General features: G+C 44.2%; 1 protein-coding gene across 1 annotated transcript in view; it reads left to right on the top strand.

Moving 5' to 3' along the window:
* The window catches only part of LOC101343621 (ankyrin-1), a 112,692-nt gene that overhangs the window by 22,636 nt on the left and 71,822 nt on the right, over positions 1 to 18,234 (top strand). The window contains exons 3-9 of the mRNA XM_023736696.1: positions 4,397 to 4,495; positions 11,836 to 11,934; positions 12,787 to 12,885; positions 13,956 to 14,141; positions 15,274 to 15,372; positions 16,600 to 16,698; positions 16,994 to 17,092. Of these exons, the coding sequence (XP_023592464.1) occupies positions 4,397 to 4,495; positions 11,836 to 11,934; positions 12,787 to 12,885; positions 13,956 to 14,141; positions 15,274 to 15,372; positions 16,600 to 16,698; positions 16,994 to 17,092 (780 nt within the window). The remainder of the gene's footprint in view (positions 1 to 4,396; positions 4,496 to 11,835; positions 11,935 to 12,786; positions 12,886 to 13,955; positions 14,142 to 15,273; positions 15,373 to 16,599; positions 16,699 to 16,993; positions 17,093 to 18,234) is intronic.

The following is an 18,234-nucleotide window of genomic DNA, read 5'->3' as shown; positions in this document are numbered from 1 at the left end:
TTTTTTTTAATAATTGGAACCTGCAGTGGCTCTGGGACAGCCCCTGGAAAGGAATGCACTAGAACAGAGTTGTCCGAAACAGGAAGTGGGAAGGAGGAGTGGGAGAAGGGCAAGAACTGTTGTTGTTGGGGGAGGGAGTGGGGGAAGAACAAAACAAAAAAGCAAGAGATACCCATGAGAAAACTACTGGAACTAATAGAAAGATTTAGCACACTAGCAGGATACAAGATAAACATACAACAATCGGTTGGATTCCTGTACACCGGTAAAGAGAATGATGAAAAGGAAATCAGGAAAACAATCCCATTTATAATAGCCCCTAAAAAATAAAATGCTTAGGAATAAATCTAACCAGGGATGTAAAAGACCTATACAAAGAAAACTGCAAAACGCTACTGCAAGAAACCCAAAGGGATCTACATAAATGGGAAAAAATTCCATGTTCATGGATAGGTAGACTGAACATTGTGAAAATGACAATTCTACCCAAAGCAATTTGCAAATACAATGCAATCCCAATCCAAATGCCAACAATATTCTTTAAAGAGTTGGAAAAACTAATCATTAACTTTATATGGAAAGAGAAGAAGCCCCGGATAAGTAAAGCACTATTGAAGAAGAAGAATAAAGTAGGAGGACTCGCAATGCACTATCTGACCTCAGAACCTGGTATACAGCTACGGTAGTCAAAATAGCCTGGTACTGGTACAACGACAGATGCATTGACCAGTGGAACAGAATTGAGAACCCAGATGTAAATCCAGCCACCAACGGTCACCTGATCTTTGACAAGGGCCCAAAGTCCATCAAATGGGGAATAGGCAGTCTTTTTAACAAATGGTGCTGGCAAAACTGGATGTCCATCTGCAAAAGAATGAAACAGGGCCCATATCTCACACTGTATACAAAAACTAATTCAAAATGGATCAAACACCTAAATATAAAGCCAAAAACCATGAAGTTGATAGAAGAAAAAATAAAATCAACGCTAGAGGTCCTAATACATGGCATTGACAGGATGCCAACCATAACCAACAACACACAAACTCCAGAAGATAAGCTAGATAACTGGGATCTTCTCAAAATTAACCACTTGGATGCTCATCAAAAGACTTCACCAAAAGAGTAAGACAACCTACAGACTGGGAAGAAAATTTTGGACATTACAAGTCAGACAAAGATCTAATCTCTAAAATCTACAAGAAAATCCAACATCTCTACAACAAAAAGACAAATAATCCAATTAAAAAATGGGCAAAGGAAATGAATAGACACTTCACCAAGGAAGACATTCAAGCGGCCAACAGACACATGAAGAAATGCTCACAATCACTAGCCATTAGAGAAATGCAAATTAAAACCACAATGAGATACCATCTCACCCTGGCATTACTGGCACAAATCAAAAACACTGGAAATAACAAATGTTGGAGGGGCTGCGGGGAGATCGGAACTCTTATGCACTGCTGGTGGGAATGCAAAATGATACAACCATTTTGGAAAATGATACGGCACTTCCTTAGAAAGTTAGAAATAGAAATACCATACGATCTAGCAATCACTCTCCTAGGAATATATCCTGGAGAAATAAGAGCCTTCACACGAATAGACATATGCACACTCATGTTCATTGCAGCCTTGTTCACAATAGCAAAACGATGGAAACAACCTAGATGCCCATCAACAGAAGAATGGATAAACAAACTATGGTACATACACACAATGGAGTATTATGCAACGATAAAGAACAGTGATGAATCTGTGAATGATCTCATAACATGGATGAAACTGGAAGACATTATACTGAGTGAAATAAGTCAATCACAAAAGGGCAAATATTGTATGAGACCTCTACTGTAAAAACTCATGAAAAAGTTTACACACAAAAAGAAACAATCTTTGTTGGTTACAAGGGATGGGAGGGGTGGGAGGGTACTCAATAAACAAAGATAAGTGGTAACTTTGGTGAAGGGTAAGACAGTATACAATACCGGGGAAGCCAGCACAACTTGTACAAGGAAAGGTCATGGAAGCTCCATAGACACATCGAAACTCCCTGAGGGACTGAACTGCTGGTCGGATGGCTTGGGTACCATGGTCTCGGGGAACATCTAGCTCAATTGACATAACACAGTTTATAAAGACAATTTTCTATATTATACCTTGTGAGTAGCATCTGGGGTCTTAAAAGCCTGTGAGCAGCCATCTAAGATACTCCACTGGTCTCACCCCTTTGGGAGCAAGGGAGAATGAAGAGAGCAGGATACAAGAAAAAGATTAGTCCAAAGGACTAATGGACCACAGCTACCACGGCCTCCACCAGACTGAGTCCAGTACAGCCAGATGGTGCCTGGCTACCACCACTGAATGCTCTGACCAGGATCACAACAGAGGGTCCTGGACAGAGCTGGAGAAGGATGTAAAACAAAATTCTAACTCACAAAAAAAAAGACCAGATTTACTGGCCCAACAGAGACTGGAGATACCCCAAGAGTATGGCCCCCAAACACCCTTTTAGCTCAGTGGTGAAGTCACTCCTGAGGTTCACCGTTCAGCCGGGGATTGGACAGCCCCATAAAACCAAAAGGGACTAATGAGGCACAGCAGTCCAGGGACAAGGACTAGAAGGCAGGAGGGGACAGGAAAGCTGGTGATAGGGAACCCAAGTTTGAGAAATAACAGTGTCGACATGTCGTGGCATTGTTAACCATTGTCATAGGGCAATATGTGTACTGTTTAATGAGAAACTATTTGTTCTGTAAACCTTCATCTAAAGTACAAAAATAAAAAAAAAAGAACTATCTATGTGAGATCAAAATGACAACAGCAACTCAAAAAAGGTTTGATAGGAAGCCTAGGGGACAGTGAGTTGAAGATAATGGTGATGGAATAATTTGGAAAAGGATAGTGAGAATAGCAGCACAACTGGAAGAATGTAATCAGTGTCACTGAATTGTACATATAGAAATTTTTGAAATGGTGTATCTTTGGCTGTGTATATTTTCACCAAAAAAAGAGGTCTTCCAAGGTCGAGAAGGGAGAGTGTTGACATGTTGTGGGGTTGTTAACCAATGTCATAAAACAATATGTGTACTGACAGTTTAATGAGAAACTATTTGTTCTGTAAACCTTCATCTGAAGTACAATTAAAAAAGTTTTTTAAATAAATAAAAATAAATAAATTCTTTGGGGAAAAAAAAAAGGAGATAGAGATTGCTCACAGACTAAAATCATTTTCTATATGGATCCAAGATCTACTCATCCACTGGAACTGAATTTTAGTTCCAGCATGTTGTCAGAATTATTTGTGGCTCTAAGTAGCACTCTTTGAAGACAACTTTTGCCAGAAAGTTTCAAGACATCTAAGTGCAAGGATCAGAAGACCAGGAAGCATGAGAGGGATCAATAAAACTTGTGCTGGGCTGATTTCTAGAGCCCAGAAGTAGCTTCACCAAATACGTTTGCAATTGTAATTGGTTAGTGGGAGTTCTGCTTTTGTGGGCTGATGATTGGGCATAAATAATGTGGTTTCCCTGTCTGTCCCCCTCCCCCTTTCCTAAAACTTGGCTGTCAAGCAGGCTTTGGTCACATTTGAAAATGGTGGGATGGCAAGAAGGCCATTTTAATACTGATTCTTCTATAGAGGAAATCTTATAGCTGGGTGGTTGGAAATAAGCCCTTATTTAGTTCACATATGACCTTATCTCAGATTCATCCTTTTACTAAATATATGTCTATCTCTACAAATGTTTAGGATACACTGATGTTGCCTCTTTGCTTTTCCTGGTCACTACTATAAAAATTAACTAGATGGTTGAAGCAATACCATTTCAATTAAGTGGAATGCCTAATGCCAAGCCAAGATCACAATTTCAAAGTCACCCCCTGGTTTTATGAGAGCTACCCACACTTCATCCATATCCAAGGAGTGTGATGGTTATTGTCATCACTCTCCCTTTTTTTTCCCTAAGGAGCCCTGGTGGCACAGTGGTTAATCGTTCAGTCACTAACCAAAAGATTGGCTGCTGGAATTCGCCAGTTGCTCCTTGCTCCTCGGGAGAAAGATGTGGCAGTCTGCTTCCATAAAGATTACAGCTTTGGAAACCCTCAGGGAGCAGTTCTACTCTGTCCTATAAGGTCACGATTGGGTCGGAATCAACTCGACGGCAATGAGTTTTTCTTCTCCTGCTCTCCTGCTGTCTGCTGCTCCTACAGGAGAGGTGCTATGAGAGGCTGGGATGGCTCTGATCTATGCTCATTCTGATACCACTCAGAACCCTCTCAGCTCTTCCCTTCCAGCCCTTCACACATCTCATCACCTCATTCTCAGCCACTTGGGACAGCAGAAAGCAGAGTCCGACTAACCACACACTTCCTGACTCTCTGCTCTTTACAGAATGGACTGAACGGCCTGCATCTGGCCTCGAGAGAAGGCCATGTGAAAATGGTGGCTGAGCTTCTGCACAAAAAAATCAGTTTAGAAATGAAAACCAAGGTAAGTCTCATAGAGAAAGGGGGAGCTGTTTATTGAAAATTCAAGTTTGTGGGTCCCTCAAGTATTGTTGCAAACCCTGGTATAGAAACCAGCCCTTCATGAGAACAAACCAAAGCATGTTTCTGAATTTTTCTTATCCTTCCAATCACCTTCTAGTTCTGTGAGTCCCTGAAGTCACCTGAAAACACAGGATCCTGTTCCATCCAGGTTCGCTGGGCCTTGACTTTATTCTCATCACTAGGTCGTAAATCTAAACATGTAAGCCCTATTCTGGTGACTCCATGCTTTCTCAGGGTCCTTGGCTGTAATACAGGGGACTAAGGGCACTGAAAGTCAGGTGCCTTGGGTTCAAATCCCAGCTGAGATGCTTCATACTCTAAGAAAGTCTGGGATATTATTCAACCAAGGTGAAGCCTCAGTTTCTTCATCTGTAAAATTGGGATCATAATATTATTTACAGGATTGATATCAAAATTAAACAAGATAATGTACATAAAGTGCCTGGCATATAGAAAGGACTCAATAAATATTGGTGACTATGTTGTTATCAAGGGTCATAAAAGAAAATCTAGATGCTTCATCATTAACCTAAGTCCACAACAAAACTGTCTTAGTTATCTAGTGCTGCTGTAACAGAAATACCATAAGTGGACGGTTTTAATAAACTGAAATTTATTTTCTCACAGTTTAGGAAGCTAAAAGTCCGAATTCAGAGCGCCGGCTTGAGGGGAAGGCTTTCTCTGTCTGTCAGCTCTGGAGGAAAGTCCTTGTCTCTTCAGCTTCTGCTCCCTGGTTCCTTGGAGATCTTCATGTGGCTTGGCATCAGTCTTCCCCCATCTCTGCTGCTCGCTTGTTTAATCTCTTTTTATATCTCAAAAGAGATCAACTCAAGATACACCCTACGCTAATCCTGCCTTATGAACATAACAAAGGCAACCCATTTCCAAATAACATTATAACCACAGGCATAGAGGTTAGGATTTTCAACACATATTTTGGGGTACATAATCTAATCCATAACATTCCACCCTTTGGCCCCCCAAAATTCATATCTTTACCACATGCAAAACACATTCACCCCATCACATCATCTCAAAAATCTTCAGTCAACTCCAAGTCCAAAATCTCATCTTCTGAAGCATCTGAATCAAATATGGGTGAGACTTTAGGCGTAGTCCATCCTGGGGCAAAATTCCTTTTCATCTGTGAATCTGTGAAATCTGCAATGCAAGTTATGTGCTTCCAAAGTGCAATGGTAGAACTGGCACAAGGTAGACATTTCCATTACAGATGGCAGAAATTGGAGGAAAAAAAAAATAACGGGCAACAAGCAAGTCCAAAATGCAGCAGAACACATTACATTACCTTTCAAGGCTTGAAAATAATCCTCTCTTCTCTGAGACCATCTGGGCAATGGCTCTGCCCTCTAGACTCTGCCTGTTGGCCACCCCTTCTGGATTCTGAGTGGAAACAACTTGGCCCTGGGCTTCAGCTCTGCTTTCCAGGCCCTCTGGGATGGCACCTCTGCTCCCTTGGCTTTTGACAGCCCCGTTCTCCTAGTCCATCTGAGTGGTGACCTCACCCCCTCAGCCCCAGCAGCCCTTGTTCTTCTGCCCCTTGGGGGCAGCCCTGCCCCCTCAGCTTTGGGAGGTGGCCCCATACCCCTAGCACACCTTAACGGCAACCCCAGAACTGAGCTGGCAAAGATCTGACTCTTTGAAACCTAGGAAGCTGTGGCCCCACCCTTTGAGATTCAGGAAACTGTGGCCCCACCCATTGAAACTGAGAAGGCCCTGCTTCCCATGCTCGTTCCTACAGTTCTGCTGATCTCCGAGCTGCTCTAGGGATGGTCCTTTTTTTTTTCTTGGAGTACAGCAGATGTACAACCTCTGGCTTGTTTCCTGTCTGTGGAATTCCAAGAGGCAGACTGCGTGCATTCCTTTCGTTCTTTCTCTGTCCCCTTCAGTCTAAGCTAACGGGTTTTCTGCTGTGGTGGTTGGTTAGATCCATCAGTCATAGGCTTAATCTCTTTCACAAAAGATTGTGTAGCCATATCCTTGGTGAGCATTCTAAGACATGTGTCCTTAGTTTGTACAACAGAATTTTCCAAACCTTTAAGTTCTATCTTCATTTTGCACAGTTCATTTTTAAATCCATCTCTTTCCTCTAACATTGTACTATAAGTGGCAAGGACAAACCATGGCCCCTTTAAGGTCTTTCTTAGACAATCTCCTCAGTCAAATATCCAAGTTCGTCACTTACAAGTTCTACCTTCCACCAAACATTTGAACATAATTCAGGCAAGTTCTTTGCCACTGCATAAAAAGCATTGCCCTTCCTCCATTGTTCAATCACATGTTCATTATTTTCTTTTAATGTCTCACCAGAAGCACGTTTAATGTCCACATTTCTAGCAACATTCTGTTGCTGGCACCATATGTATTCTCTAAGACAATAGAGACTTTCTCTATAGCTCTCCTCACTTCCTTCTGAGCCCTCACCAGAATTGCCCTTGATGTCCATGATTCTACCAGCAGTCTCTTTAAGACAATACAGGCATTTACTATTGGACACCTTAAAACTCTTCCAGCTTCTACCCACTACCTAGTTCAAAAACTACCTCCACATTTTTGGTACCTTTTAGAGCAGCACCCCACTCTTCTGGTACCAAATTCTGTCTTAGTTATCTAGTGCTGCTATAACAGAAATACCACAAGTGGATGGCTTTAACAAACAAAAAATTCTTTTCTAACAGTTCAGGAGTCTAGAAGCCTGAATTCAGAGCGCTGGCTCAAGGGGAATGCTGTCTCTCTCTCTGTTGGCTCTGGAGAAAGGTCTTTGTCTCTTCAGCCTTCTGGTTCCTTGGAGATGTCTGTGTGGCTTGGCATCAGTCTTCCCCCATCTCTGCTGCTTGCTTGTTTAATCTATTTTTATATCTCAGAAGAGATTGACTCAGGATATACCCTACACTAATCCTGCCTCATTAACATAAGAAAGACAGTCCATTCTCAAATGGGATTATAACCACAGGCATAAAGGTTAGGATTTACAAACATATTTTGGGGAGACATAATTCAATCCATAACACAAACCCATTGCCATGGAGTTGATTCTGACTCATAGCAACTCTATAGGACAGAGTAGAACTGCCCCATAGGCTTTCCAAGGCTGTAATCTTTACAGAATCAGACTATCACATCTTTCTCAGATTGGCTGGTGGGTTCGAACTGCTGACCTTTTGGTTAGCAGCCGAGCACTAAACCACTGTTTACCAGAGCTCCTTAACCTAAGTCCGGTTCCTTGAATTTCTCCTTTTCCAGCAAGTCTTTCCCTGTTCAACCCCAAACTTATTGCCTTTCCTTACCAATTACCTTGAATAGCATTCTCTCTTTCTAGGAGGCATCTGGCACACGCTAACATCACACCTCTCACAGCAATAGAATTCTCCCCATATCAGTAGATTATAAACACCAGTAGCTTACGTTCAGAAACTGTAGAGTCGTGAAATTGATGCTCACCCACGGATTGAAAAATGTTTATTACTTACATGTGTGCATTTTATTTGTTTATTAAACAAGATGCAGCCAGGATTTCAAAACCAAACTAAACAAAAAAAACCCACCTCATGTACTAACTCGAATACTGTTTCCTCAATTCTTGTTTTCTCTTCTCTTCACGTGTTACTTTCCTATGATTTTCTTCTTAGTTTTTTCCCCCAGCTTCTCATTTTTCATTTGTTATTTATTAAATATGGTCTCACACTCACAGCCTCAATTGCATTTCCACACAGCAAACCGTTTGCCACCTCTTGAGCAGAGAACACAGAAGAGCAATATGTAGAGAACAGATATAATTTATGGTTATGAAGTGAACTACCACAATATTATGAAGGTAGAATCATCTCTTGAGGTAAAATTCTGTAATTTTCATGTCATTTCCTGAACATGAAAAGATCTGTCTGCACTTATTGGTAAAATAAACTCTTTGCTCTTTCCGTGTGTAAATGGGCTTTTTCTTCCTCCCCACCCGTGGCAAATACCAATTGCTTCCACCCTGCTCCTTCTGACAAGGATGCAATTATTTCTTCTTTGGATGCTTTCTTATACCTGGCTGCAAGCAGTGTGCCATCTGACGAGCTTGGTGTGCGCCAGAGAGCTTCTCTCTCCCTGGCGTTCCCCCAAGAGCCGCACAAACATTATGCTTCAACACTTTTACGCTTTCTGAATTTCCCCCTTTGATTGTTATTTTGCAAGTGAACACTCGGTGTATCCTTTTTATTTATAGGAATTTTATAAGCCAGTGTGGTTTCAGGATACCATACAGAAGGAGAGAGAGAAAGAAAAAAAAAAAAAGGAGAAACGGAAACCGTGGGCCAGGGAATAGTCATAACAGACTGGGGAATTGTAATGGGTTTCCCAAGCATGAGAAAGATTTTTTTTTTAAAAAAGGAAAAAAACCCAAAATACATGTTCCTAAAATGTGCTTAGAAATTGTAAAAGCACAAAATGAATGCATTCTCTCCCCCGTCCTCCTGTCTCCTCCCTTCAGAGGCCAGAGCTCCACACCAAAGCTGTTAATACAGGCTGGCATGGGGAGGGCTTTCATTTCCCTTGGAGAAAAGCATTCTCTGTCTCTCCAGCTCTCTCACTCATCCTCTGTTTGGGTTCCCTCAGCCCCTACTTCAACCGTCTTCCCTTCCGTGAGCTCTGTGACTCCCTGAAAATAGAGATATTGGGTTTTGTGAATTAACAGATAGTTAAGTAATTTTTCCTACTCCTTTGAGGACGTTTTCCTTCGTGCTGAGGGAGAGGCAGAGCAGACGAGGGTGCTCACCACGCCTCCTCCAGGGCCAAGGGGCTTGCCCTTGCCCCTTGCAGTGTGTGCGTGTGGAGGGAGTAGGTCCATTTTCCAGGGTCTTCCTTTTGATCTTATTTCCTCACCAGTGCTGCCTTCAGTCCAGATGCAGATGGTGGTATGAACCAAGATCCACAACCAGGGTTCCACATCTGACCAGCTTCCCGAAAATGGGGGAACCTTCTTCCCCTCAAAGGCAAGAGGGAAACTCTGATATGTTTGATTTCAGACAGGAAGGGCCAGATGAAAAGAAACATTCGATATGAGCTTCTTGAGGGCAGGGAGCCCGGGTCTTAATCACCTCTGTCTCCAGTGCCTAGCCCGGTGCCGGACACACACCTGCTCAGTAAGTGTTTGACGAAGGAATGAATGGACACAGCATAACAAAAACCCCATTGCTGTCCAGTTAATTCCGACTCATATTGACCCTATAGGACAGAGAAGAACTGCCCCATAGGGTTTCCAAGGAGCGGCTGGTGGATTCGAACTGCCGACCTTTTGGTTAGCAGCCAAACGTTTAACCACTGTGCCATCAGAGCTCTGGACACTGCATGCCTTCAGCTAAATGGGGAGACAGGAGAACTCCACTGGGAGTTCTGAGTCCTGATTTCGAGAGAAGGTTATGGTGCCAACAGCCCTGTTCCACTTGGTACAATGAGTGAGTCGGACCTGAGTGCCAAAACCTCTAAATGTAGGCTCTTTGGACTTCTGTGAAAAATTATTAATTAGCACCTGTACTTTCATCTCTGGCATTTATTCTCTGACCGATATTTGAGGAAGAACCCTTCTGTTTTTTAAGTGGGACTTAAGGACAAATCAAAAAGACAACTTCAGGAATCCACCAACAGGAAACTCCTACCTGGTCCAGGTGATGCTTTCAATAACTCAAATTACTAAAGAACAAGAAACAAAGACACGAGATCCCTTCCAGGCACTCAGTTTTGGTAAGGCTGCCTCATCCACCTGTGGATGCTGGAGTGGCAGTGGCCGGTGGCCACAGAGCTTGGTCCTTTGTGCTGCCCATTTCTTCCTCAGTGAGGCAGCTTTTCTTCCACGTCACAGCCGTTGAAAACCCTGTGGAGCGCAGTTCTACTCTGACACCCATGGGGTCAACTGGTTGACAGATGGCCACAGTGTGTGGACTGATTTTCAAGTTCCTGCTTATCTGGTCTTAAGTTTCCTGGCATAGATAGTGTTTCTGTAGCTTAATTAAAAACTATACATTGGCTAAAATTAAGTTGCTTGAACTCTTTGCTCCTTAAGTAGAATAGACAGATGGATACAGTTATGGTTCCATTTTCTCCAACTTGTCTTGTTTGATGGAAGTTGTCAAGCAGATCCAGTCTTGCCCAACTCTCCCTGCACAGGGTGGCAGTGCAGGGGCCCCGTCGGTAAGGGGCGCCATTGGTCAAAGGCCCCATTGGTCAGTCCACCCTTGGAGAAAGTACTGGTGTTCCAGCCCCAGGACATGGCAGGAGGCAGGGAGGACTGGCAGGAGGGCTGGGCAGCCAGGGATGTTGTTATCCTGGAAACAGACGAAGGCTGCTAGTCTAGCACCCTGTCTATGAAGTGTTGTTAAGTATCTAGGATGAATCTAGGTGAAAAACCCTGAACAATGCGCTCACTTTCTTAGAACCTGCCTGGTTTCTTGGTCTCTGTTATTGCTTCTTGTCTCTTCAAAAGTTTTCTTTGAAACTCTTAATGACCTGCCTCATTTTCTCCTAGTCCCTCTCTTATTTGGCAAAAACTTCATCAGACATTGTACTTATTAACATTTCAAATATTCTATCTTTGTATTTTCCTTTGCCAGTTTTTATTCCATTTTATTCTACTTATTTTCCCCATTTATCAGATCTTTACATGTTTCTTCTCTTCCCTACAAACATTTTATAGTTCTTTTTATTAACACCCCCAACTTCTTTACACATTTTTACCTTTTCCTTCTCTGCTTTCTACTTTTCTCACTCTCATCCCTTTTCATTTTCTCTTGGTCCTCTTTTTGGTCCATGGGTGTTACCCGTAACAGCATCAAGAGTGCCAAGCCCACTGCGTCTGCTGGCTTCTCTGAGGGCTCTGTATTATCCTGCAGAATTACAGGTTGAGAGGAGCCAAAAGGCCAGGGGAAACTAGACCTTGCGTGGTGAACGTTACAGTGTGTGTCCTGAGGAATGCTGACTGTTTGCCAGGCCAAGGACAGGAGGCTACGTCTGCTGCAGCACATTAGATGTTGAGTTTCTTTTTTTTTTTTCCCTTCGGGGTTATTTTTCATGGCGAATGGGAAGAATTTTCCTCTTTCTGCTTTTAGGATTGTTTCAAGATGTGTGATGGATCAGGCACACGTGTTTTCTATCGCATCTAGCCGTAAAGAAAGCCTATTGCCACTTCCTCCTGCCCACCAGGCACGCTTGGTCACATAAGTTTGACAGTCACTTATGATGCAGGCCCCATGGGAAACTTCCTCTGTTTTCTCCCCCGATGTGTTTCAGAAAGGGAACACGGCCCTGCACATCGCCGCCCTCGCTGGTCAGAATGAGGTGGTCCGGGAGCTGGTCAACTATGGTGCCAACGTCAATGCCCAGTCACTGGTAATGGCTCACTCTGGTCCCGAGCTGGACGGCATTGCCTTTCTTCTTCACTTGCACTTCCTGTTTTCACTTACATAGTAGACACACTGACTACAGCATTAGCACACACACACTGTGTAGCTGAGTCCCAATTTATCATCAGCGTGTTTCTAAGCAACAGTGATCCAAAAACCAGTTGCCGTCGAGTTGATTCCAACTCATGGTGATCCCATATGTGTCAGAGTAGAACTGTGTTCCATAGGGTTTTCAATTGCTGATTTTTTGGAAGTAGGTCACCACGCCTTTCTTCCAAGTCGCCTCTGGGTGGACTTGAACCTCCAGTCTTTCCGTTGGCAGCCAAGCGCATTAACCGTTTGCACCAACCAGGGACTCCAAGCAGTGATGAAGCCACCCTTTATTATTTTTTCATGCTTCGACTACACATTGTAAGTATGATGAGTTTGAGTCATTGTGGAACTCATCCCTGTTCAGTAGACAAGCCAAATATACATTTAATTATGGCTCATTAAGGGAGAGAAATTCTGCATGTGTGTATGGGGGAGGGGATGATAAAGAAGGAAGTAAAAATGGAGGGGAGAGTGTGAAAGAGGCTGACTGATGCTTGAGGGACAGAAATACAGACTATGGTGTGTCATCTCCACCTTGTGGCCTTTTGCAATAATGCTACGAAACTGTTTCTGAGTGACAGTGAGTTTTTAACAACAGGAGATATAGGTGGAGTTGTTGCCCCATAGGCTAAGTGAAAATAGAATGAAGAGAGAGCAGTCTTCAGGCTTAGAGAGTTCTGTGTCAGTTTTAGCGTCTTTCACTATTGTGGATGGATTTTAATGACTTTTTCTCTGTGGTTTACAGAAAGGCTTTACACCCCTGTACATGGCAGCACAAGAGAATCACTTGGAAGTGGTTAAGTTTTTACTGGAAAATGGAGCTAATCAGAGTATAGCCACAGAAGTGAGTACCTCGGAAAAAATGCCGGACCACCGAAAGTCTCCTGGCTGGACAACACTGGGGCTGAGCGGTAGCTTCCAGGGACATGGCTGGAGATGCATCCTTTTGTGATCAGCATACACCTTGTGGAGTGCTCTCTGCCTTCAGATCACTGCACTAATCCTGGGTGCTGTAGGGCTCCGCAAAGGTGTATAAGATGAAGTCATACGTCTTACTGAAAATTACATCAGGGTCTACTCTGTCATTCCCACTATCAGCAACACTTAAGACTCGACAGGAGTGTGTTTGTGTTTGTGTATGTGTGTGTGGTTGACAAGTCTGTCCTGGTCCTTAACAAAAGAGGAACTTGCCATGAACCCATTGTACGCCGTTGGACAAGTCACTTTAGCTCTAATCTTGAGTTTCTAATCTTTAGCTGTAATGAAATTGGACTCGATCATGACTAAGGCTTCTCTTGACTCTTAATTGTAAGACTCAGTGATTTCATGTCTGTTATTCTGCTTCATGAGTTCATGGGGTCTTGTATCCCTCAGTAAACAACTGAGGAGATTGATCGTAATAGCTCACGATAGAATCCTCCATGCCTCGCATGGTACTAGTATCCGGTAGGTGTCCATAATATTTGTGAAATGAATAATGAATAATAGTCTTTCATGTCCAAGGCACTACCCTGGTACCAGTAGATGGGGTAAGAGGGAGGGCAGGCAAAGAAACAGAAGTTCCTCAAAGCACTCAGTCGGACTAGAAACAATTATAAAGGATTATATATAATTACATAAATATACAAACAATTAAAAATTACATGTGTGCTAAAGAAAAATGACAGGAAGGCTCTGTAAGGTGACGGAGAAAGAAAGTGGGGTCAATCAAGGCTTCAGAGAGTAGGTGGCATTTAAGCTGAGCTTGAAGGTTGAAGAGGAATTTTAAGAGCAGAGAGTTGGAGGGGGGTCATTTCAGGCTGAGGGCCTGTTCTGACCAAGAGCCCTGAGGTGTGAAAGTGTGTGTCCTGTTTTGAGGACAGTGAGTGGTCAGATGTTGTCTGAGCAAGTCTGTCTTTCCTCTCTTCTGGCCAGGACGGCTTCACTCCCCTCGCCGTGGCTCTGCAGCAGGGCCACGAGAACGTGGTGGCACAGCTTATCAACTACGGAACGAAAGGGAAGGTGCGCCTCCCCGCCCTGCACATTGCGGCTCGCAACGATGACACCCGGACGGCAGCGGTGCTTCTGCAGAATGACCCCAACCCAGACGTGCTTTCCAAAGTGAGGACAGCTCTCTGGAGGATGAGGAAAACTAGGGCCTGGACCACGGAAACCCATGGGTTAGAGAGCACCATCCAGTCCCAACAATTTCCCAAGAATAGTCTAAGAAGCTCAAGCGGGTAGTAGCCTAGATCATAGATGATGCCAGCTGTGCAAACTGAGCACATCTTGCCTTCAGATTTCCATTAAGAATATAGAAGAGCCACAATGGACAGGTCCACCTTAAATCCCTGGTGGACTCCAGGAATAGTGTTCTTGGCAAGAAGCAGGAAAGGTTCTTATTGCTCCGGGTCATCCAGAGAAGTGTCCAGGGAGGACAGGATGGGTCTGTGACCAGAGGGAATCCCAGAAGGTGATGTTTTTTAATTTCATCGCCACTTTCTTCACCTGCCTACCCCCTGGTGGAGGGAGGTGTCCCCACATGTGGAAATGAGACTAGAGGTGCTGGCCTATGGAGAAAGGGTTCCTCACAGGGCTTGAACAGTTTGTTGCCTGAACACCCTATCTGATGTTTTGAAGCAATGAAATGCTGATCCGTTATCTGTAAGCTCAGAGTGTTAATTATATATCTTTTAATGGGAAAGGATTTGCATGGAGTTATTCACATAGTTCCCTGCCCCCACCCCACTTGGTTTCTCTGGAATATGGCTGACTGGGGTTAGGCATGATCTGAGGTTATGGAACAGAATGATGGGAATGGACACAACAAGAAGTCAAGGGTCTGCCGTTAGCCAGCCAGCTGAGTCACCAGACCCTTTGTGGAGTTGCAACAATCCCTAGAATTCAGATCATGGACCATATAACACTTTTCATTAATTAATTAAAATCTCTTCATTAATCATCATTCAGGTGAATGGGCCCTACAGAGTTTGAGGTAATCCTAGTCCATGTTTTGTCCACATAAACCATAAGGCAAATTATGGGGGTCACTCAGAGGTCGTACCTAGCTTTTGAATACAACTTGTCACAAAGTGTCTGTTAATCCCTTCAGCAAATGTTCCCATCAGTCAAAATCTGCTTTATGTATAGGGTCCCTTGGGCCGATTTTCAGATTCTCTGGGCTAATTCTGAGGTAGAAATGACTGTAAATCACATATGACAAGCTTTTTGCTCACTGTCTCTTGTGCCCTAGACGGGATTTACCCCACTCCACATTGCAGCTCACTATGAGAACCTCAACGTGGCCCAGTTACTCCTCAACCGGGGAGCCAGCGTTAACTTCACGCCACAGGTAATGCCCTCTGGCAGGTTCTCCCACATACTGGCCAGGGTTGTCTAGAATCTAGTAGCTCTTACTTCTCACTTTGGCACCATAAATTTCATCATTACTAGAAAAATGCCCGTGGGTAAAATAGCCTGGTGTCTATTCCATCTTTTTATGGACAGCTTTCTGGCCATCTGCCCCTCAGGTTTCACCCACTTTGTCTTGAGAAAGCACTGAACCATACTTGTCCATTCTAGAGATGGGAAAGCTGGAGAGGGTGTTGGTTTTCAAGTAGCTGGCCTTCCAGTCAGTTACATTTACTCTGGAAGACCTGGACTCAACCAACTTGGTGTGATGAACCACTGTGCTATTATGTCTCTGCAGCTTGTGAAATATTTCTTTTTTTTCAATTGTGATTTAAGTGAAAGTTTACAATTAAAGTTAGTCTCTCATACAAAAATTTATACATACATTGTTATGTGACCCTAGCTGCTCTCCCTATACTGCGACAGCACACCCCTCCTTTCCACCCCAGATTTCCCATGTCCGTTCAACCAGCTCCTGACCCTCTCTGCCTTCTCATCTCGCCTCTGGGCAGGAGCTACCCATTTAGTCTCATGTATCTACTTGAGCTAAGAAGCACACTCTTCATGAGTCTCATTTTATGTCCCATAGTCCAGTCTAATCTTTGTCTGAAGAGTTGGCCTCAGGAATGGTTTTAGTTTTGGGCTAACAGAGAGTCTGGGAGTCTTCTGGGGTCCCTCCAGTCTCAGTCAAACCATTAAGTCTGGTCTTTTGACAAGAATTTGAGTTCTGCACCCCACTTTTCTCCTGCTCCGTCAGGGACTCTCTGTTGTGTTCCCTGTCAGGGCGGTCATTGCTGGTAGCTGGGCACCATCTAGTTCTTCTGGTCTCAGGCTGGTGCAGTCTGTAGTTTATGTGGCCCTTTCTGTCTCTTGGGCTAACACTTTCCTTGTGTCTTTGGTGTTCTTCATTCTCCTTTGCTCCAGGTGGGTTGGGACCAATTGATGCATCTTAGATGGCCACTTGCTAGCTTTTAAGATCCCAGATGCCGCAGCTTGTGAAATATTTCTTAGGTGAGGAATGTCCTCACCATAGGGCTTAAAGTGGATGCTTGTACCAAAGCCGCTGTAGTCCTGGGGGGCAGGAAGGGACACGGGGAGTGGGGTGTGCAGAGGCTGCATTCAAGAAAAGGGTGCAGGCTTCTGACTGCTCTCTGCATCTTCCCCGCAGAACGGCATCACGCCGCTGCACATTGCTTCCCGCAGGGGCAACGTGAACATGGTGCAGCTCCTGCTGTACCGACAGGCCGAGATAGAAGCAAGGACCAAGGTAGGTGCCAGCAAGCTCGGTGGGAAGGCCAGGGAAGGAGCGCTGTCTTCAAGAGGCTCAGGTGGAGGAGGGGCTCTCGGTGACTTCATTAGGGATGTGCCACCAGGCTCCCGAGCCTGCAGGAGTTGCCAGAGTGCAGTGGGAGAGAAGAATAAGACTGTGCTGAAGGCGTGCTGGTTCTTAAGGAAACAGCCACTTCCACTGGGCTGGCAATGATGCTGCAGGCAGCCTTCTCTCCAAATGGCCTCTGATAATTGCCTCTTGGGCTTTCTGTTTCTGACTCTGTCTTTTAAAGGATGAATTGACACCTCTCCACTGTGCAGCTCGGAATGGGCATGTGCGAATCTCAGAGATCCTTCTGGACCACGGGGCGCCCATCCAGGCCAAAACCAAGGTGTGTGCCTCCTTCCTGTCAGGAGCATCTTTGAGGCAGGGCTCCAAGTCAGACAGACCTGGGATCAAATCCCATTTCTATAAAACGGAGGTGATAATACTACTTAATGGGATGGTGCGTGTAACATTAATCACAATTCTGTCACATGGAGAGCACTGGGTAGAATTCTAATTATTATCTAGATGAGGGTTAGCATGCTTTTTCTCTAAAGGGCCAGCTATTAAATATTTTAGTCTTTGTAGGCCACAGTCTCTGTTTCAAGGATTCAGCTGTGCCATTGTAACGCGAACGCAGCCACAGACAATATGTGAACTAGTGGCTCTGTTCCAATAAAACTTCATTTACAAACATAGATGGCGAGCCAGATTGGCCTGGGGGCTGCAGTATGCGAACCACTGATCTCGATCAATCCCTATCTCTTTTATCCTGGCTCTAGAAAAGACATGTCTCCAGAGCTGCCCAGGGTGTGAGAGGAGCCAGACACACTGAGAAGTCTTAGGGGCATGGGCCAGACTGGAGTGAATTAAATCAAAACAAAACAAAAAGTTCTTCTCAAGCACCAGAGCAAAGACTGATCCTTCAGTTCTAATGTGAGGTCATGAGTCTGCCTCAGCTAAAACTGTCAGACCACACAATGCTTCCTACTCCTTCTCCAGACCCTCAGCCCCATTCTTTGGGGTAAATTTAGAAGGCATGTCAAGTAGAGCAAGGCAGAAACCACGCCCATTCCTGACCATTGAGGAGGTTGTCTGTGAACAGTTCCCTGTCATAAAATTGCAGCGTGGTCTAATTTATTTCCTGAGGAAGTATAAGCTGAGTAGTCTGTAAAGTTGTCTTTAACTTGAGGCATGATTCACACTACCCAGGCTGGCCCTTTTGTGTGCGTGTATTTGTTGGGTGTTGATTTGTTGTTATTGTTAGTCGCTGCCCAGTCCATTCTGACTCATGGCGACCCTGTATATGCAGAGTAGAACTGTATCCTCCGCTACACCAGTTCGTTTTGCATTTAAGCCTTCATCCACTGCTGATGCGCTGTGCAACTTTGAGCATGCCTCTTTCTCTGTACCTCGGTTTCCTCATCTGGAAAGCTCTACCCTTCTTTGCTAAGATAGTTGGGATAATCACATGAGATAATGTCTTTA

This window comes from Trichechus manatus, unplaced genomic scaffold, assembly GCF_000243295.1.
Source record: "Trichechus manatus latirostris isolate Lorelei unplaced genomic scaffold, TriManLat1.0 scaffold00090, whole genome shotgun sequence".
NCBI classification, from domain to species: Eukaryota; Metazoa; Chordata; class Mammalia; order Sirenia; family Trichechidae; genus Trichechus; species Trichechus manatus.
Note: the sequence above shows the minus strand (reverse complement) of the source record. Positions and strands in the feature narration are given on the sequence as shown.